Source organism: Engystomops pustulosus, chromosome 10, assembly GCF_040894005.1.
Source record: "Engystomops pustulosus chromosome 10, aEngPut4.maternal, whole genome shotgun sequence".
Lineage (NCBI taxonomy): Eukaryota > Metazoa > Chordata > Amphibia > Anura > Leptodactylidae > Engystomops > Engystomops pustulosus.
In genome coordinates, this window is record NC_092420.1 from 68,570,347 (window position 1) to 68,592,175 (window position 21,829).

General features: G+C 51.3%; 1 protein-coding gene across 1 annotated transcript in view; it reads right to left on the bottom strand.

Annotated features, from left to right (window-relative positions):
* The window catches only part of SNX7 (sorting nexin 7), a 61,955-nt gene extending 40,450 nt beyond the window's left edge, over window positions 1-21,505 (bottom strand). The window contains exon 1 of the mRNA XM_072127139.1: window positions 21,284-21,505. Within this exon, the coding sequence (XP_071983240.1) occupies window positions 21,284-21,421 (138 nt within the window). The 5' untranslated portion in view covers window positions 21,422-21,505. The remainder of the gene's footprint in view (window positions 1-21,283) is intronic.
* Between the last annotated feature and the right edge of the window lie 324 nt (window positions 21,506-21,829).

Here is a 21,829-nt window from a genome sequence, read left to right on the forward strand (position 1 = left end):
TCCGAATAAACCGGAGTTCTTCTATCCACTCCACTATCATGGGAAGACAAAGATCCCTCATGTAATGGCAGGATGAGAAAGCAGGAGAAAACCTTTTAAGATGGAGGAGATGGAGCCCGGTAGAATTGAAAGAAGCGCAATCTGGGGAGAAGCCGAGATTACTTCAACAGTGACTTGAGCACATGTATCAAATATCTGGGCCCAGAAGGGTTTGAGCACAGAGCTGCAACAGATCTAAAGAGTGGAACCCACCTCCAGGACAGACACCTCCAGGGAAAATTTACTTAGTATTAGGGGGCTACCACTTTGTAGTTTTTCTCCTGGACAATACATACTAGAGGTATTTTAAGGGAAAAAAAAATTAAAGCTTTTCCCCAATCTCCATCTGGAATGTCCTCTGTGAGCACAGATGCCGAGACTGCAATAAAACCTGGTTTGTCCAGCGTAGCGTCCTCCAGCAGTACATGGTATAGCACTGGTGGGGTATGGGGGGTGGTGGGGATCAAGACCCCTGGAACAGACATTCTAAAGCGGTTGGGGTGGACCCAAAGTTAGAGTGATCAGGGTCAGAGGACACGAAGGATGTAAGCTGCCTATACTCCAACCAGCATAAGGGTGGGCAAGTGGCTCCAAAGGACTCCAGAGATGGGACCAATGTGCTATCTAGGATCTGACCCACTCTGATGTCAGATGGAGCTTTCCAGCAATGGAGCCTGTGCCTGCCCATCCCAGGAGGCAGGATTGTGAAATAGTAGAGTCATGGGGCCCCTCATCCTGACCAGCGTATATTTAACAGCCGGCCTATCCCAGATAGGGAAAATATAGGAAGAGAACCGTGAGTAATGTTAGGAAAACTCTGGCTTGTCCAGAGCCGAGGGAGGGTACGGAGCGCAGGATGGCAGAAAACTTATACTAATCTAACCCACGGTTTCAAACTTATGTGATGGTGCCAGTTGACTGCTCATTGAAAAATAGCTGTTTAGCGCGGGGAGGAGCCGTAGCCCCTGTATACAGCGCGGGGAGGAGCCGTAGCCCCTGTATACAGCGCGGGGAGGAGCCGTAGCCCCTGTATACAGCGCGGGGAGGAGCCGTAGCCCCTGTATACAGCGCGGGGAGGAGCCGTAGCCCCTGTATACAGCGCGGGGAGGAGCCGTAGCCCCTGTATACAGCGCGGGGAGGAGCCGTAGCCCCTGTATACAGCGCGGGGAGGAGCCGTAGCCCCTGTATACAGCGCGGGGAGGAGCCGTAGCCCCTGTATACAGCGCGGGGAGGAGCCGTAGCCCCTGTATACAGCGCGGGGAGGAGCCGTAGCCCCTGTATACAGCGCGGGGAGGAGCCGTAGCCCCTGTATACAGCGCGGGGAGGAGCCGTAGCCCCTGTATACAGCGCGGGGAGGAGCCGTAGCCCCTGTATACAGCGCGGGGAGGAGCCGTAGCCCCTGTATACAGCGCGGGGAGGAGCCGTAGCCCCTGTATACAGCGCGGGGAGGAGCCGTAGCCCCTGTATACAGCGCGGGGAGGAGCCGTAGCCCCTGTATACAGCGCGGGGAGGAGCCGTAGCCCCTGTATACAGCGCGGGGAGGAGCCGTAGCCCCTGTATACAGCGCGGGGAGGAGCCGTAGCCCCTGTATACAGCGCGGGGAGGAGCCGTAGCCCCTGTATACAGCGCGGGGAGGAGCCGTAGCCCCTGTATACAGCGCGGGGAGGAGCCGTAGCCCCTGTATACAGCGCGGGGAGGAGCCGTAGCCCCTGTATACAGCGCGGGGAGGAGCCGTAGCCCCTGTATACAGCGCGGGGAGGAGCCGTAGCCCCTGTATACAGCGCGGGGAGGAGCCGTAGCCCCTGTATACAGCGCGGGGAGGAGCCGTAGCCCCTGTATACAGCGCGGGGAGGAGCCGTAGCCCCTGTATACAGCGCGGGGAGGAGCCGTAGCCCCTGTATACAGCGCGGGGAGGAGCCGTAGCCCCTGTATACAGCGCGGGGAGGAGCCGTAGCCCCTGTATACAGCGCGGGGAGGAGCCGTAGCCCCTGTATACAGCGCGGGGAGGAGCCGTAGCCCCTGTATACAGCGCGGGGAGGAGCCGTAGCCCCTGTATACAGCGCGGGGAGGAGCCGTAGCCCCTGTATACAGCGCGGGGAGGAGCCGTAGCCCCTGTATACAGCGCGGGGAGGAGCCGTAGCCCCTGTATACAGCGCGGGGAGGAGCCGTAGCCCCTGTATACAGCGCGGGGAGGAGCCGTAGCCCCTGTATACAGCGCGGGGAGGAGCCGTAGCCCCTGTATACAGCGCGGGGAGGAGCCGTAGCCCCTGTATACAGCGCGGGGAGGAGCCGTAGCCCCTGTATACAGCGCGGGGAGGAGCCGTAGCCCCTGTATACAGCGCGGGGAGGAGCCGTAGCCCCTGTATACAGCGCGGGGAGGAGCCGTAGCCCCTGTATACAGCGCGGGGAGGAGCCGTAGCCCCTGTATACAGCGCGGGGAGGAGCCGTAGCCCCTGTATACAGCGCGGGGAGGAGCCGTAGCCCCTGTATACAGCGCGGGGAGGAGCCGTAGCCCCTGTATACAGCGCGGGGAGGAGCCGTAGCCCCTGTATACAGCGCGGGGAGGAGCCGTAGCCCCTGTATACAGCGCGGGGAGGAGCCGTAGCCCCTGTATACAGCGCGGGGAGGAGCCGTAGCCCCTGTATACAGCGCGGGGAGGAGCCGTAGCCCCTGTATACAGCGCGGGGAGGAGCCGTAGCCCCTGTATACAGCGCGGGGAGGAGCCGTAGCCCCTGTATACAGCGCGGGGAGGAGCCGTAGCCCCTGTATACAGCGCGGGGAGGAGCCGTAGCCCCTGTATACAGCGCGGGGAGGAGCCGTAGCCCCTGTATACAGCGCGGGGAGGAGCCGTAGCCCCTGTATACAGCGCGGGGAGGAGCCGTAGCCCCTGTATACAGCGCGGGGAGGAGCCGTAGCCCCTGTATACAGCGCGGGGAGGAGCCGTAGCCCCTGTATACAGCGCGGGGAGGAGCCGTAGCCCCTGTATACAGCGCGGGGAGGAGCCGTAGCCCCTGTATACAGCGCGGGGAGGAGCCGTAGCCCCTGTATACAGCGCGGGGAGGAGCCGTAGCCCCTGTATACAGCGCGGGGAGGAGCCGTAGCCCCTGTATACAGCGCGGGGAGGAGCCGTAGCCCCTGTATACAGCGCGGGGAGGAGCCGTAGCCCCTGTATACAGCGCGGGGAGGAGCCGTAGCCCCTGTATACAGCGCGGGGAGGAGCCGTAGCCCCTGTATACAGCGCAGGGAGGAGCCGTAGCCCCTGTATACAGCGCAGGGAGGAGCCGTAGCCCTGTATACAGCGCAGGGAGGAGCCGTAGCCCCTGTATACAGCGCAGGGAGGAGCCGTAGCCCCTGTATACAGCGCAGGGAGGAGCCGTAGCCCCTGTATACAGCGCAGGGAGGAGCCGTAGCCCCTGTATACAGCGCAGGGAGGAGCCGTAGCCCCTGTATACAGCGCAGGGAGGAGCCGTAGCCCCTGTATACAGCGCAGGGAGGAGCCGTAGCCCCTGTATACAGCGCAGGGAGGAGCCGTAGCCCCTGTATACAGCGCAGGGAGGAGCCGTAGCCCCTGTATACAGCGCAGGGAGGAGCCGTAGCCCCTGTATACAGCGGCAGGGAGGAGCCGTAGCCCCTGTATACAGCGCAGGGAGGAGCCGTAGCCCCTGTATACAGCGCAGGGAGGAGCCGTAGCCCCTGTATACAGCGCAGGGAGGAGCCGTAGCCCCTGTATACAGCGCAGGGAGGAGCCGTAGCCCCTGTATACAGCGCAGGGAGGAGCCGTAGCCCCTGTATACAGCGCAGGGAGGAGCCGTAGCCCCTGTATACAGCGCAGGGAGGAGCCGTAGCCCCTGTATACAGCGCAGGGAGGAGCCGTAGCCCCTGTATACAGCGCAGGGAGGAGCCGTAGCCCCTGTATACAGCGCAGGGAGGAGCCGTAGCCCCTGTATACAGCGCAGGGAGGAGCCGTAGCCCCTGTATACAGCGCAGGGAGGAGCCGTAGCCCCTGTATACAGCGCAGGGAGGAGCCGTAGCCCCTGTATACAGCGCAGGGAGGAGCCGTAGCCCCTGTATACAGCGCAGGGAGGAGCCGTAGCCCCTGTATACAGCGCAGGGAGGAGCCGTAGCCCCTGTATACAGCGCAGGGAGGAGCCGTAGCCCCTGTATACAGCGCAGGGAGGAGCCGTAGCCCCTGTATACAGCGCAGGGAGGAGCCGTAGCCCCTGTATACAGCGCAGGGAGGAGCCGTAGCCCCTGTATACAGCGCAGGGAGGAGCCGTAGCCCCTGTATACAGCGCAGGGAGGAGCCGTAGCCCCTGTATACAGCGCAGGGAGGAGCCGTAGCCCCTGTATACAGCGCAGGGAGGAGCCGTAGCCCCTGTATACAGCGCAGGGAGGAGCCGTAGCCCCTGTATACAGCGCAGGGAGGAGCCGTAGCCCCTGTATACAGCGCAGGGAGGAGCCGTAGCCCCTGTATACAGCGCAGGGAGGAGCCGTAGCCCCTGTATACAGCGCAGGGAGGAGCCGTAGCCCCTGTATACAGCGCAGGGAGGAGCCGTAGCCCCTGTATACAGCGCAGGGAGGAGCCGTAGCCCCTGTATACAGCGCAGGGAGGAGCCGTAGCCCCTGTATACAGCGCAGGGAGGAGCCGTAGCCCCTGTATACAGCGCAGGGAGGAGCCGTAGCCCCTGTATACAGCGCAGGGAGGAGCCGTAGCCCCTGTATACAGCGCAGGGAGGAGCCGTAGCCCCTGTATACAGCGCAGGGAGGAGCCGTAGCCCCTGTATACAGCGCAGGGAGGAGCCGTAGCCCCTGTATACAGCGCAGGGAGGAGCCGTAGCCCCTGTATACAGCGCAGGGAGGAGCCGTAGCCCCTGTATACAGCGCAGGGAGGAGCCGTAGCCCCTGTATACAGCGCAGGGAGGAGCCGTAGCCCCTGTATACAGCGCAGGGAGGAGCCGTAGCCCCTGTATACAGCGCAGGGAGGAGCCGTAGCCCCTGTATACAGCGCAGGGAGGAGCCGTAGCCCCTGTATACAGCGCAGGGAGGAGCCGTAGCCCCTGTATACAGCGCAGGGAGGAGCCGTAGCCCCTGTATACAGCGCAGGGAGGAGCCGTAGCCCCTGTATACAGCGCAGGGAGGAGCCGTAGCCCCTGTATACAGCGCAGGGAGGAGCCGTAGCCCCTGTATACAGCGCAGGGAGGAGCCGTAGCCCCTGTATACAGCGCAGGGAGGAGCCGTAGCCCCTGTATACAGCGCAGGGAGGAGCCGTAGCCCCTGTATACAGCGCAGGGAGGAGCCGTAGCCCCTGTATACAGCGCAGGGAGGAGCCGTAGCCCCTGTATACAGCGCAGGGAGGAGCCGTAGCCCCTGTATACAGCGCAGGGAGGAGCCGTAGCCCCTGTATACAGCGCAGGGAGGAGCCGTAGCCCCTGTATACAGCGCAGGGAGGAGCCGTAGCCCCTGTATACAGCGCAGGGAGGAGCCGTAGCCCCTGTATACAGCGCAGGGAGGAGCCGTAGCCCCTGTATACAGCGCAGGGAGGAGCCGTAGCCCCTGTATACAGCGCAGGGAGGAGCCGTAGCCCCTGTATACAGCGCAGGGAGGAGCCGTAGCCCCTGTATACAGCGCAGGGAGGAGCCGTAGCCCCTGTATACAGCGCAGGGAGGAGCCGTAGCCCCTGTATACAGCGCAGGGAGGAGCCGTAGCCCCTGTATACAGCGCAGGGAGGAGCCGTAGCCCCTGTATACAGCGCAGGGAGGAGCCGTAGCCCCTGTATACAGCGCAGGGAGGAGCCGTAGCCCCTGTATACAGCGCAGGGAGGAGCCGTAGCCCCTGTATACAGCGCAGGGAGGAGCCGTAGCCCCTGTATACAGCGCAGGGAGGAGCCGTAGCCCCTGTATACAGCGCAGGGAGGAGCCGTAGCCCCTGTATACAGCGCAGGGAGGAGCCGTAGCCCCTGTATACAGCGCAGGGAGGAGCCGTAGCCCCTGTATACAGCGCAGGGAGGAGCCGTAGCCCCTGTATACAGCGCAGGGAGGAGCCGTAGCCCCTGTATACAGCGCAGGGAGGAGCCGTAGCCCCTGTATACAGCGCAGGGAGGAGCCGTAGCCCCTGTATACAGCGCAGGGAGGAGCCGTAGCCCCTGTATACAGCGCAGGGAGGAGCCGTAGCCCCTGTATACAGCGCAGGGAGGAGCCGTAGCCCCTGTATACAGCGCAGGGAGGAGCCGTAGCCCCTGTATACAGCGCAGGGAGGAGCCGTAGCCCCTGTATACAGCGCAGGGAGGAGCCGTAGCCCCTGTATACAGCGCAGGGAGGAGCCGTAGCCCCTGTATACAGCGCAGGGAGGAGCCGTAGCCCCTGTATACAGCGCAGGGAGGAGCCGTAGCCCCTGTATACAGCGCAGGGAGGAGCCGTAGCCCCTGTATACAGCGCAGGGAGTAGCCGTAGCCCCTGTATACAGCGCAGGGAGTAGCCGTAGCCCCTGTATACAGCGCAGGGAGTAGCCGTAGCCCCTGTATACAGCGCAGGGAGTAGCCGTAGCCCCTATATACAGCGCAGGGAGTAGCCGTAGCCCCTATATACAGCGCAGGGAGTAGCCGTAGCCCCTATATACAGCGCAGGGAGTAGCCGTAGCCCCTATATACAGCGCAGGGAGTAGCCGTAGCCCCTATATACAGCGCAGGGAGTAGCCGTAGCCCCTATATACAGCGCAGGGAGTAGCCGTAGCCCCTATATACAGCGCAGGGAGTAGCCGTAGCCCCTATATACAGCGCAGGGAGTAGCCGTAGCCCCTATATACAGCGCAGGGAGTAGCCGTAGCCCCTATATACAGCGCAGGGAGTAGCCGTAGCCCCTATATACAGCGCAGGGAGTAGCCGTAGCCCCTATATACAGCGCAGGGAGTAGCCGTAGCCCCTATATACAGCGCAGGGAGTAGCCGTAGCCCCTATATACAGCACAGGGAGTAGCCGTAGCCCCTATATACAGCACAGGGAGTAGCCGTAGCCCCTATATACAGCACAGGGAGTAGCCGTAGCCCCTATATACAGCACAGGGAGTAGCCGTAGCCCCTATATACAGCACAGGGAGTAGCCGTAGCCCCTATATACAGCACAGGGAGTAGCCGTAGCCCCTATATACAGCACAGGGAGTAGCCGTAGCCCCTATATACAGCACAGGGAGTAGCCGTAGCCCCTATATACAGCACAGGGAGTAGCCGTAGCCCCTATATACAGCACAGGGAGTAGCCGTAGCCCCTATATACAGCACAGGGAGTAGCCGTAGCCCCTATATACAGCACAGGGAGTAGCCGTAGCCCCTATATACAGCACAGGGAGTAGCCGTAGCCCCTATATACAGCACAGGGAGTAGCCGTAGCCCCTATATACAGCACAGGGAGTAGCCGTAGCCCCTATATACAGCACAGGGAGTAGCCGTAGCCCCTATATACAGCACAGGGAGTAGCCGTAGCCCCTATATACAGCACAGGGAGTAGCCGTAGCCCCTATATACAGCACAGGGAGTAGCCGTAGCCCCTATATACAGCACAGGGAGTAGCCGTAGCCCCTATATACAGCACAGGGAGTAGCCGTAGCCCCTATATACAGCACAGGGAGTAGCCGTAGCCCCTATATACAGCACAGGGAGTAGCCGTAGCCCCTATATACAGCACAGGGAGTAGCCGTAGCCCCTATATACAGCACAGGGAGTAGCCGTAGCCCCTATATACAGCACAGGGAGTAGCCGTAGCCCCTATATACAGCACAGGGAGTAGCCGTAGCCCCTATATACAGCACAGGGAGTAGCCGTAGCCCCTATATACAGCACAGGGAGTAGTTGTAACCTATATACAGCACAGCAAGCAAGCTGTTACCCCAGTGATACTACTGTACAAATATGGACAGCCGGATCATCAGCAGTAGCAAATCACTGGCTGCACTTGATGTTAAATTCTCCTTCCATTGTCAGGTCTGTCCTCATTTGCCAATAAACAGCAAGTCTTGGCTGATGCCTTGTCATAATGAATGATCATAAGTGGATTCCAAGAGGAAGACAGTGTGAAAATAAAAATACTATAAATATATATGGGATGCATATGACCGCTGGTTACCCTGAAACTTCTGGTATAGCAGCTGCAGGACACAGGTTACAGATTTTTTGCTGAATACAGAATACAAAGAACAGTGCAATGTCTCCCCCCTGTGGTGCTTTATCTGTACTACAAGTTGTATGCTTGATATATACAATTTTATAACATTTCCCATTTTGAAGCCATAACAGTTCTTGTAAATTTGAGTAGTCCCAAGAAAGTAAAGCTGAAACAGATTACAAGAAAATCCTGTCTGCACTGCAAGTCAAATATCCCAAATGTATAGCACAGCCGATCTATAGGGTTCTGAGAAGTTCTGACCATATTCCCAGAGCTATTTTTATTGTAGATATATCCTATCCATGTAACCAATTTGTATGTCCCATTGCAATTTTTTCCCAGTAATATATTGCTTTGTCGATCCTCTGTTAATTTATTTTATGAATTAATTGACAATAGGTATTATCACAGGCCACACAATATATTTCCGGTAGAGTAAAAATTTCAGCTTTGTAGCATTTTTAGTAGAGGGTGTCCTAGTCCGAACTGCAAGTTGTGGTCGAGACCTGTAGCGGAGAGTATCCATATATCCGTCTGATATGTATCCATATATGTATCTAGATCCAAGGAAAAGGCTGCACTATACTAAAAAAGGCGAAAAACAACAATATGTTATTCCATGAAATATGATGTTTCGTTACCACCATCTACATCAAGCATGAGGAAGGAAGTGATACTGAAACCTTGCATTTGTGTTATGGGCTGAAATTAGCATTTTGCCCCCATACTACTGGAGTGCCCCCCTTTCCGGGAGTTGAGGCCACAATGGGCAGATTCCCAGTGATGTGTCTATACACAGTCACTATTTTACTGTAAGGACGCTGCTCCGACTGGTAACATCCAGTTGCCAATTTATGAAAATTGAATTTGGCATCGACTGTAAGCTCCTGTGCACACACACAACAACTTTGTACTCAGTGTAACATAATAACAAATTCTCTAATTCAGAAAAAATGCAGCATTTCACAGATATAAGTCCAACCGGTCTCTGTCAGTCCTGCTGTACATAATTTCATTTCCCCCTAGACACGACCGTGTAACTTCTGACTTCAGGTCGGGGAAGTCATCTTGGTTTTCTGTCCAACAGCCGAAGCTGAGATTTTTGTCTCTCTCTCTCTCTGCCCCTCTCCCAGCAGTCCCGGATGGAGCTCACACACTGATACACAGAAGCAGACTTCCTGCCGGCAGCAGTATGAGGACTGTAAAGCTACAGACAGATAAGTTCTTTATCTGGGGAGTAGGAGGAGGCACAGCAGATCTAGCAGTGTGTCGTGGGAATAGCAGAGATGTAGCAGAGCTTACTGCCATTGTGTGTAATAGGCATCTCATGATTTTATGATCTCTGATCTGTGTCATCTCTTTCTATGTGTCAGATACTAGTACGATGTTCAGAAGCTAAATAAAAGTGTATATAAACCTGTACCCTGATAAAGTAACCACACTGTCAGGTCACAGAGCTGGAGGGATCATGAAGTGTCTGTTTAGAGACTTACACTGACCATCACTGAGTGAAAGGAGCTAAAACAGTAATAAAACTGAGTAAAATTGTGAAGTAATGGGTTTAAAACGCTCTTTACTGTGTTAGCATCACTAGGGGATTGAAATTTGAGAACTTTCATGGGAAAACCCCTTTAACTTGAAATTGTAATATCACAAGACACACACATCTCTCAAAAATGTAGCATCAAGTGTTTCAGAAATGTTTTTTAATTTGTAACAAAAAAAAAACAAAATTTTCCCCATGTTCAAATATAGTTTATACATTAGAGATATGAGAAAATAATTAGCTGCGTGGACAGGAGCGGATCAGAGTAACAGCCTGCCTGATGACGGGGAAGGGAATGGGGCATGAGAGGACATTGTGACCATACCTTGTAAAAAGAAGGGGCTCTACCAGTGTAACAGCCAGTGTAACAGCCTTTGAAACTGTAGCATAATTAGCATACTTTTAAAAAGGATAACAAATATAAGAAGATTACCACAGTCACAGTGTCTGGATCTATGAGTAATGCCCCTGGTTTATCAGAATGGATTTTGACGGTAGACAAAATATCCTAGTGATAGATCACCAGTCCCTTTAAAAGACCCTCACACTCCACTGTCCACCCACGCGCCCCTCAGTTACATTACATGCCCTTCTTTTAAACAGACACAATATAGAACACTTTGTATTTACCAGATAAAGGAAATCCTAAGACTGGGAAGAACACAGTAAATGCCTTAAATGCAATATCTGATATTTGGGACATTTTTAGCACATATTCCTATCCCTGTCGGATTGGTTTGCTGCTGCTTTAGTGTTAGTCTTTTGTGTAGCATTGTCCTGCTCTAATGAAAAGGCCTTTATGAAGAATCTTCAGCTATTAACTGGAAGTTGATTTATCCATTCAGTCCATTCAACATGTAGATAAGAGATCGCCTTGGAAACTGTGGGCAGAGGTACAAACGTCCCCTACGGTGTCACCTTCCGGAATGAGGAGCCATTCTACAAAATAAGCTTCCCATCTTTATTTTGGTTAAACAAATAGCTTGTAATTTTGGAAAAAATCTTTACTAAAGGGGTTTTTCTGAGGCGATCGGTGAGGTCAATTAACGAATAGTAGTAAAAGTACTACATTAGGGACAGAGCCAGTAGCAAAAAAAAAACTCGTCCACTGTGGAACTGGCAGTTGAGGGAGACTTCTCCCAAGCTGCACCAATTCTTTGGAATGCTCTATCATGGACTATTAGGCTAATATAGAACATCCAAAATTTCAAGCTTGCTCTAAAAACCTCTCTTCATCCGGATCCGGACTACCTAAATGCATGTTACATAAAACCTACTCACTACAATATGAGCCGAGTCTTAGGGAAGCCTAAAGGGCTTATGAACAGAGTGATCCAATTCTAGCTCTATTCCTAGTGTAGCAGCACAGCAACTCTCAGCTGAACATTAAGGTGCTGGGTATTTCACCCCACCAATCACCATCCTGAGGCACAGTTAAAGGGGTCGGTCAGTAATACCAAAGTTTGACAAGTACACTCTCCCCGATAGGGTCAACCACATTGTACTTACCCTGGTAAACTTTCCCCATTGGCCCAGAGACCAGCTGACAGACGCTTTTGGGACTGCCGGTAATGTGTTGTGTTCTGCGGGACCTCAGATGGGTCAGAAGGCCAAGCACTAAGTGCCAAGGAAATTCAAATATAAAGAACACAGGTTACCGCTTGACCCACTAACCAGTGACGTGACCTGCTAGAGTAAGGACAATAAGGGAAGCTCTATTAGAGGATTGTACTTACCCCTTGTAAAACATTGATATTACTAGCCAACCCCTTTAAATGGAACCAGTCGGCTCCCAGGAAAATCCGTGATTTGATATCATTTTGGCGCATACTGGGTGTAACCACAAGGTCCAGTGCACTTTCTTGTGCCCAGTTAAGAGAACTCTGCAACCATTGTGTCTGCATAGCTTCTATGACAATGCATTTGTATCAGTACACAGCAGCCAAAGATGTAAGGGTAAGTAGGACATACCACAAACACCTGCAAACGGTTAGATAGTACTTTCTCAATCACTGCAGTGTATGCGAGACATCATAGCAGGTAGTCTCCAATATAAAGAGCCTTCAAGAAACGCAACTGGTGAAACATAAAATAGAAATCCTAGTATGCTCAGAAACAGTGTTATTACCCCTGTATACACTCTTAACTAGTAATTGATGTAAACTGTCGAAAGGTGGGGTGCGTGGTGGTCAGAACAAGTAGAATGAGTTCAATAAAAATTTTAACTGTAAGAATCGACATCTAAACCAAATGTATTTTTGCAAACAAGTTTCTTATTATAGTATAGCATAAGAGCAAACCCAATAGAAAGTTATGGATGTTGTATTTTCAATACAGCTATACAGGATCACATACGGGCCATTTATTATACTATTGTACTATCAGGTACTATGGCGAGCCCAATGTTGGTTCTGTGTGTCCAGAGCCCAAGGTATATAGATATATTCACACTGAAGGCATAATGACAGGACAGGACATTAGCACCACGTGAAGGCAGTGACTCACAGCATCACTGATGACTCTCATACTGCAAGTCCAGGTCCCCAGACTGTGTTTGGTCCTGGAAATACAGGTGACCAAAGAGCATATTAGGTATATACTGGTTGTATTACGACCAATGGATAGGCTGGTTACTAGAGAAAAGTGGTCTCCCCGCTGGCAAATAACAGTCATGGTAAGTAGGTAGGGTGACAAGTTGCATTGCATCACCTGGTTGTACGCATGGGATGCACAAGGACTAAAAAAGCAATCCTGCTCATATCTCTTTGTAACAATGGTAAACTAAAGTTTCAGTGGGGAGGAAGGAATTTTAAAATGTATGTTACATAAAAGAAAAAGAAAAAACTGAAATTAGAGCAACAGTATAATTGGTTTAGGTGATCTGGAATATGATGGGTTCTCAAGATGGTAGCCAACCCCTTTAAATGCTAAATCCTTTGTTGGTTTAATACTCAGTGATAAAGATTCTCCTCATAGAAGACATCGTACCAGGCCTGAAATCCCTCCTTTTCCTGTCACATCAGCAGCGGAGGCAAAGTCTGGAACGGCGAAGATCTGAGCCTCCAGAGCAAAGTACATGAGGAGGGAAGGATAAGAGGGTGACATCAGAGCCCGACCCCCCGACCATCAGCCGCTCTGATCCTCCAACACACAAAAGCTGCAGCATCTGGATACAACTTAAAAGACTTCAGAAATAGACTCCCGGGGTGTGGAACCAACCGCACAGACAGAAAATAGGACGAAATATCAGAAGAGCCAAGACAGTCAGGTCTGGTGTGCTCCCAGTACAAGACGTCACTGGAAACATGAGATGGAAACTTTATAGATTTCCTTTCATCTGTTTAACTCCCATGTTTTAAACACTAAAGAAAATCTACATTTTACAGCAAATGTGGGTAATACTATACATGAAAACACCCAAACATAACCCCAGGGCGGAACAGAGAACTTGTCTCAAAAGGACCGAAGATGAGGTCTTAAAGGGGCATCAAGGAAAACTTCTACTACTTTACCAGCAAACTCCTCAGCAATAGCTGGTGGCCCCAGGGAAGCCTCTATCGGCTGCACATAGAAACACGATTCATGGACCATGCGCTGGTCAGAACAACCACGGCGCCGAGGATGGAACTTCAAGCATCGTAGTGATATAGGATGAAAGGAGTCTCTGCTTCCCTGCAGGACGCCGATCAATCATCATGATTAAAGGGAACCTACCACCATGATTCTACTTATAAAGGTAGATTTCCTACCCTGAGATCTTTGGCGCAAACTCCTCATAGCTGCGTGCCCTTGTCCGAGAAGCCGGCGTTCTGCGCAAAACGCAGGCCCACGGTCCACAGCTCCAAAGCTGGAGATGCTGTGCATGCGCAGAACTCCAGCTTCTCGGACAAGGGCTTGCAGCTACAAGGAGCTGCGCGCCAAAGATCTCAGGGGAGGAAGAGGAGCAAAGATGTGTGGAGTAGCCGCAACGTGTAGCCTCATGTCCGGCTACTCCACACCCCAGTAGCCGCTTTACAAAATTTACATATTAGGGCAATAAAGATTTCAAAAAGATAGCAGGGATGCGAGGAATAGTTTTAAAAAGGGCAATCCTCACATCCCATACATGCACCTACCACCAGTTCTAGCTAAATAGGTAGAATCGTGGTGGTAGGTTCCCTTTAAGCCCCCCCCCCCCATGCAAATGTTGTTGATATAACGGCCAACAAAATTATTTATTTTTTTTTTTAAACTCAGCTGCAAAACTCAAAGCACGTCATATTGGTCCATCCAGTCTGTTCTATGGTCATCAGCAATGGAGTAGAAATCAAAGTCTAATCTGTCTGGTGGCCTGGTATAGATTCCTAAGGTCCCTTACACACTAGCAGTGTGTTCTAGCTGGAAAGTCCGACCCGATCACAAACAAGAGACACTGAACTCTACATGTCCGTTCAGTTGCTCAGTGTTGCAGCTGGACGTTCCAGCCAGAACACATTGCAAGTGTGAAGTGAGTTGGATACTATAAATCGCAGTGTTCTCTGGCTGGAACGTCTGGTCCAAACACCGACAACTAGATCTGAACTCTGCATGTCAGTCCAGTTCCAGTTGCTCAGCGTTTGGGCCGGATGTCCCAGCAGGCATATGCTGCTATTGTGTAAGCGGGGTGTGGAAACTTTAACAAGGTAAGTACACTAATACTTACCATAATAAGGTTTTCCTTTTGCCGGCCAGAGCCATAGGTCATGTGACTCCGGGCAGCAGGACACATGAAGTCCTCAGTCCTGCTGCCACGGGGTCAATTATATAATGGGTGACCCTATTAAGGTCTTATATTTACCCTGTTTAAGTTTCCTATAAGTGGACAATAACTTTAAAAGAGGATCCGTCATTTGGGACACTAAACCACCCAAAGGTCCTTTAGTGTCACAAAATCGCCTAATTTGAGATGCCTTTTTAGGTGCTATATAGAAAAAAAAATATTTATATTTATTTAAAGAGCGGTCAGATGAGGTGCCTTGGACCCATCTCTGCTGCTCCCTGCGCCTTTGCAGTAATACAATGAAGAGGGAACGTCATTGCACGAGCGTCATCTCCCTACAGCACATGCGCAGTGAAGCCAGGGTGCACAGCGCCAGCTTCATTGGGTGACTGCGCAGGTGCCAGGAGCTTTGGAGCGAGGCAAGTATACAAGTTTTTTTTTTGTATGCACAGAGGGAAAAACTATAAAGGCCACTTGGGTGGATTAACATCCCAAATCACCCTTACATGTCTTCTATAAGCCATGTACTGTATACATTTAATACAGACCATTGTAACAGCAGGGATAATACAGAAATCGCATTCATTTTCACTTGTGCAGCAGATCTGTTCTTACAGATCTGTTAAACCAGAATAGTGAAGAGCCGCCCAGTAACAAGACAGGAACCTTCAGAGCTGAAGTGAGTGAACTTTGTATAGTGATAATCTCCTAATAACCATTAGCCAAAGTGCCTCGCTATGAATCACGGACACGCACACCCAGCACGGGCCAGAGCCAAAGAACAAATGATCACTTTGTAAATTAGCCAAAACAAATCCTGTGCAGATCTCACCACAAGCAGCCCGGATACTCCACAAAGGGAGAATAAAAGCACAGGATCTGCAGTAAAGATCAGTTCTTTTTTACGTTGCTCTTGAGCTGTAAGCCAACGACCATTAAAGGGGTCAAAGTGGGTTTTTTTTTGTAAAGGACAAAATTATCAAGCAGTATGTTACAAGTCTTCAAAGCTTTATTATTCCATTTGTTAAAATAAGTATAAACACATCATGAATTGTATGTATTGGCTGACTCGTTTCAAGCCGTGCTACGACTAAGGCCCCATGCACATGACAGCTATGGCGCACGGGCTCGGTACGGTGCAACAAGCGCTCACCGCTCCGAGCCATAGCCACAAAAAGTTTATACAATTTTAACAAATGCAAGAATTAAGCTTTGAAGACTTATAAATCGCTGCTGGATAATTTAGTACTTTCAAAAATACACTAAGGATCTCCTGTTAGTGACTATCCGTGCACGGAGGCGGCGTTACCTTTATACCTATACAGATTTAATATTGAGGAGTGGGGTAAATAAATTCATCCGCCTCAAACATCCATTTCTTCAATTGCACGTTATTAAAAAAAATATTCCAGTGTAAAGAGAATTTCCCATAAATGTAACCATGTTGTCCCTTAGAAACGAGATAGCTGTCCTTGGATACAACCACCCTGCACTCTTCCAGTACTGGCAAGGCATATATTATTGATTCCTTCCATACCACCTGGATTACCAAAGGATGGTTGGGGAACACGCAGAAGCGTCTAGACATTTCATATGCAAAAATGATTACTTTGTTTGTGCAATCACTCCAGCAGCGGTGGTTGTATCCAAGGAAAACAATCTTGTTTCTAAGGGATAACATGACTACATTTATGGGAAAATTATCTTCACACAGATACATTTCTTCAATTGAATGTTATTGAGAAAAGTATCTATATGGGAGATAAATTAAAAGACAATACCCAGATGAGAATATCACTTAAAGGATCTGCCGTAATTTGCATAATAAATGTTATTTTTTTCAAGGATGCCTACACCATTAGACAATATATATGAGACATTGTGAGGAGCTGATCTGATGGCTATTGAGGGGGGGGGAGGGGGGGGGGGGTTAAATAAAGCTTCAGTTAAATGGGTCACCAGCAGCTATAGTAAAAAATAGAGACCCCCGACTCCAGCTGCTGCATGAACCCGGCGCCGATAACCCAAAACAGTCTATGACCTTGCGGTTTTCACAGACCAAACACTGCTCCTGAGACATGACTCCAATCATCAGAGGTTGCATTTACACCACCAAATTAAGTCAATATTTTAGCTCCCGCACAGATGAATAACTTGTTGCAAGTTTGGGTCGTTGGAAACTTTCCAGGATTTGTGGCCATATAGAAATGTGACCTGTATAATACAGGCGTAATATGGCCATCGAGATGCACCCCAAGGTTCCCATCAAACAACTTGGGCAGTGTGTCTATCCAAAAACTCCTATACTGTAGTAGTGTCTGAACATACCCTGAGGCCTGGCAGCGTAACCAGACATCAATGAGACTAGATTAGAAGATGGATTTATATCCCGTGAAGATGTAGCACAATCCTCCACACAATAACATGGGGCTCAATCCTACCGAATTCTGTGTGGATTGTAAAGAGAATTCCCAGGAATGTCATGCGCAAAATTAGCTCCTCTGACTAATTTTTGTAATGACAGAGTTTTCCTACACATTTTCCCTGCAGGTATTTAGAACAATGAAATCCAATCAGTCCCGTCGCCCGCCCATGATGCAGCAGCGGTCGCTGTAATACTTGGCCAGCGCCGCACGTGAGGGGAGGACGGAGAACAGCGTTAGGGATGGGACTACTTGTAACGTTGTAATAGAAGACGCAAGGAGCAGGGACTCTGCATCATAAACCACTGGGATCTGGAGCCTGAGCCGCAGACCATCGGCATCTGACCGCAGACACCCCCTCCATGCCAGGTAAGGGCGGTCACCCAAAAGAGAGGTCACTCTTACGGGAACCTGTAATCAACTGCAGAGAACTGGACATGCCGTCCTGGGAAATTCTGATAGCGTATGGAGCAAGTATTTTTGGACTGAACTCACTTGTGGGCAACTGGATGAATACCTGGAAGAGAAAGTTAGTAGTTGGAAAATCCCTTTAAATAAATCTCATCTGGAATAATCCAACAGGATAACAAATCCAGATACAGGCAGCCCCCATCTTAGGCTACACACAAACACACATCGTACCGTAGCACGCCAGCGCACAGGAGAGGATATATGGCGCACAGCACCGAAATACGGGAGAAGATAGGACATGTCCTATCTTTTCCTGGGCACGGAACGGTAAGGTGCCGCACATGTGCCCATTGCCGGCTTAAGGGGAACGTACATACAGCGGCCGTATATACGTCCAACAACAGTCGTGTGAATATGGCCTTTAAAGGGGTTATCCAGGTGTTAAAAATTACTTAGTGCTATGCTGGGGTGGGCTATTTAAAAATAATAAACATGTACTTACCTCTTCCTCGGCCGCCGATGTCCAGCGCCGCAGCCCGTTTGATCTGTGCCCCTGTTTGTTTACAGGGGCACAGAAGCTGCGCACAGGGAGCTTCCGGTCCGCGCTGTGGCCGGCTCCTCCCATCCGTCCCTATCTCTCAGAGCTGGGATATAGTGTCGGAAGGGAGTTTCTGGTCGGCCGGAAGCTCCCTGTGCGCCCCTGTATATAAACCGGCGAACAGAGGAGACGGACCGCGGCGCGAGACATCAGCAGCGCCGGACGAGGCAAGTACATGTTTATTATGTTTAAATAGCCCACCCCACAAAAAAAAGTTAGGCCCCAATCCACAGGACAGCGCCTAACCTGCTGATGGGTGGGATCCCTGTGATGCTGCACTAAGCTACACAGAGGTGAATGCGCCAAAAATGACCGGCTGCTCAGGGGGCAACAAAGGTTCCCACAGGAGTACATGGGACCTCCCGTTCTCAGGATCTGTGGGGGTGTCATCACCGAGGTGTCCTGTGGATAGGGCCCAACTTTGCCCACTGTGACCCCTGGTGGATCCTCCTGGATGCGGGTAACATATTCACCTTTACCCTCAGGCTGCAAAGGTCAACTTGTCATAGGGGTCTATGAAACCCCAAATGTCACAGGGATAACAAAAAGAATTTGTCTGGAGTTGCATTCACTAAATATACAAGAACAAACCTACAGCAGCGACCCTGTACATAACCGAGGAGCGCCCCTATATCAGGGGGAACATCCAAACAGGACGCAGCGTACGGCCTCCTCTATAGCACAATACACACAAGACTACAACCCCTCACCTGCTGCAGCAGACTCCTCCGTACAGGAATCTGTGATGAAACCTGGAAGGTCTGACAGATACTGCTGCGGATCGGAGACATGAAAACTGATGAGGCCGGTGAAATCTGAGCAGATAAAATCTGCCTTGTGTGTGCTCAGTGATGCCCCCGGTATGTGATGGAGCTGTGCAGTACTGCATTAGTACTAGGTACCTCTATGATGTGTGATCAGTGCTGCCCCCGGTATGTGATGGAGCTGTGCAGTACTGCATTAGTACTAGGTACCTCTATGATGTGTGATCAGTGCTGCCCCCGGTATGTGATGGAGCTGTGCAGTACTGCATTAGTACTAGGTACCTCTATGATGGGTGATCAGTGCTGCCCCCGGTATATGATGGAGCTGTGCAGTACTGCATTATTACTAGGTACCTCTATGATGTGTGATCAGTGCTGACCCCGGTATGTGATGGAGCTGTGCAGTACTGCATTAGTACTAGGTACATCTATGATGTGTGATCAGTGCTGCCCCCGGTATATGATGGAGCTGTGCAGTACTGCATTAGTACTAGGTACCTCTATTATGGGTGGTCAGTGCTGCCCCCGGTATATGATGGAGCTGTGCAGTACTGCATTAGTACTAGGTACCTCTATGATGTGTGATCAGTGCTGCCCCCAGTATATGATGGAGCTGTGCAGTACTGCATTAGTACTAGGTACCTCTATAATGTGTGATCAGTGCTGCCCCCGGTATGTGATGGAGCTGTGCAGTACTGCATTAGTACTAGGTACCTCTATGATGTGTGATCAGTGCTGCCCCCGGTATATGATGGAGCTGTGCAGTACTGCATTATTACTAGGTACCTCTATGATGTGTGATCAGTGCTGACCCCGGTATGTGATGGAGCTGTGCAGTACTGCATTAGTACTAGGTACATCTATGATGTGTGATCAGTGCTGCCCCCGGTATATGATGGAGCTGTGCAGTACTGCATTAGTACTAGGTACCTCTATTATGGGTGGTCAGTGCTGCCCCCGGTATATGATGGAGCTGTGCAGTACTGCATTAGTACTAGGTACCTCTATGATGTGTGATCAGTGCTGCCCCCAGTATATGATGGAGCTGTGCAGTACTGCATTAGTACTAGGTACCTCTATAATGTGTGATCAGTGCTGCCCCCGGTATGTGATGGAGCTGTGCAGTACTGCATTAGTACTAGGTACCTCTATGATGTGTGATCAGTGCTGCCCCCGGTATGTGATGGAGCTGTGCAGTACTGCATTAGTACTAGTACCTCTATGATGTGTGATCAGTGCTGCCCCCGGTATGTGATGGAGCTGTGCAGTACTGCATTAGTACAAGTACCTCTATGATGTGTGATCAGTGCTGCCCCTAGTATGTGATGGAGCTGTGCAGTACTGCATTAGTACTAGGTACCTCTATGATGTGTGATCAGTGCTGCCCCCGGTATGTGATGGAGCTGTGCAGTACTGCATTAGTACTAGGTACCTCTATGATGTGTGATCAGTGCTGCCCCCAGTATATGATGGAGCTGTGCAGTACTGCATTAGTACTAGGTACCTCTATGATGTGTGATCAGTGCTGCCCCCGGTATGTGATGGAGCTGTGCAGTACTGCATTAGTACTAGGTACCTCTATGATGTGTGATCAGTGCTGCCCCCGGTATGTGATGGAGCTGTGCAGTACTGCATTAGTACTAGGTACCTCTATGATGTGTGATCAGTGCTGCCCCCGGTATGTGATGGAGCTGTGCAGTACTGCATTAGTACTAGGTACCTCTATGATGTGTGATCAGTGCTGCCCCCGGTATATGATGGAGCTGTGCAGTACTGCATTAGTACTAGTACCTCTATGATGTGTGATCAGTGCTGCCCCCGGTATGTGATGGAGCTGTGCAGTACTGCATTAGTACTAGGTACCTCTATGATGTGTGATCAGTGCTGCCCCCGGTATGTGATGGAGCTGTGCAGTACTGCATTAGTACTAGGTACATCTATGATGTGTGATCAGTGCTTCCCCCGGTATGTGATGGAGCTGTGCAGTACTGCATTAGTACTAGGTACCTCTATGATGGGTGATCAGTGCTGCCCCCGGTATGTGATGGAGCTGTGCAGTACTGCATTAGTACTAGGTACCTCTATGATGTGTGATCAGTGCTGCCCCCAGTATATGATGGAGCTGTGCAGTACTGCATTAGTACTAGGTACTTCTATGATGTGTGATCAGTGCTGCCCCCGGTATGTGATGGAGCTGTGCGGTACTGCATTAGTACTAGGTACCTCTATGATGTGTGATCAGTGCTGCCCCCGGTATGTGATGGAGCTGTGCAGTACTGCATTAGTACTAGGCACCTCTATGATGTGTGATCAGTGCTGCCCCCGGTATGTGATGGAGCTGTGCAGTACTGCATTAGTACTAGTACCTCTATGATGTGTGATCAGTGCTGCCCCCGGTATGTGATGGAGCTGTGCAGTACTGCATTAGTACTAGGTACCTCTATGATGTGTGATCAGTGCTGCCCCCGGTATGTGATGGAGCTGTGCAGTACTGCATTAGTCAGCCCGCACGGATCTGTATGGTGCAGCCTCTACATCCAGGACTCTATGATCTCAGCAGAGAGAACTTTGTGCAGTGTCAGAAAGTTTCCCGTCCCGCCCCGGAGCTTGTACCTTGCTGAACACCTCCAGGTCATCGTCTTCATCAAACTGCAGCGCGTCCGGGGAGAGGGGCAGCGCGGAGAGCAGGGCGCTGTGCCCCGGGGCGATGCAGCCAGGAGACGCCGACACACACGGTGCCCCGGGCTCCATCTCTCCAGCTGCCTCTGCCGGGACTGCACGTCTCCTGTGTGACAGCAGGCGGCGCTGCGCGCACCTCCCCGCCCTCTACTCCTCTCCATTGGGCTTCACTCACTGCTCACTGCGCATGACCGGAAGTGACCCGGGAGAGGCTTCTTGTATCTAGGCAACGAGTGTTGCGCACTGAGAGCGCTCTGCCTGGTGGTGAGGCTGCGATTTTTAGGCTTCATTCACACTTTATATGCGTTTGTTAATTGTAATAAATATAAGTGGTTTTTATTTTGTAGTTTTGCATCTGGAAATGCAGCAGTTCCCCTCGCAGAGAGGAGAATGTGTGAGACTGACACCCGACCCTGTTCGGGAAGAACTTGCTTTGATGTATAAGAGGTTTGGATTACTGGCAAATTCCCAGAAAGAATT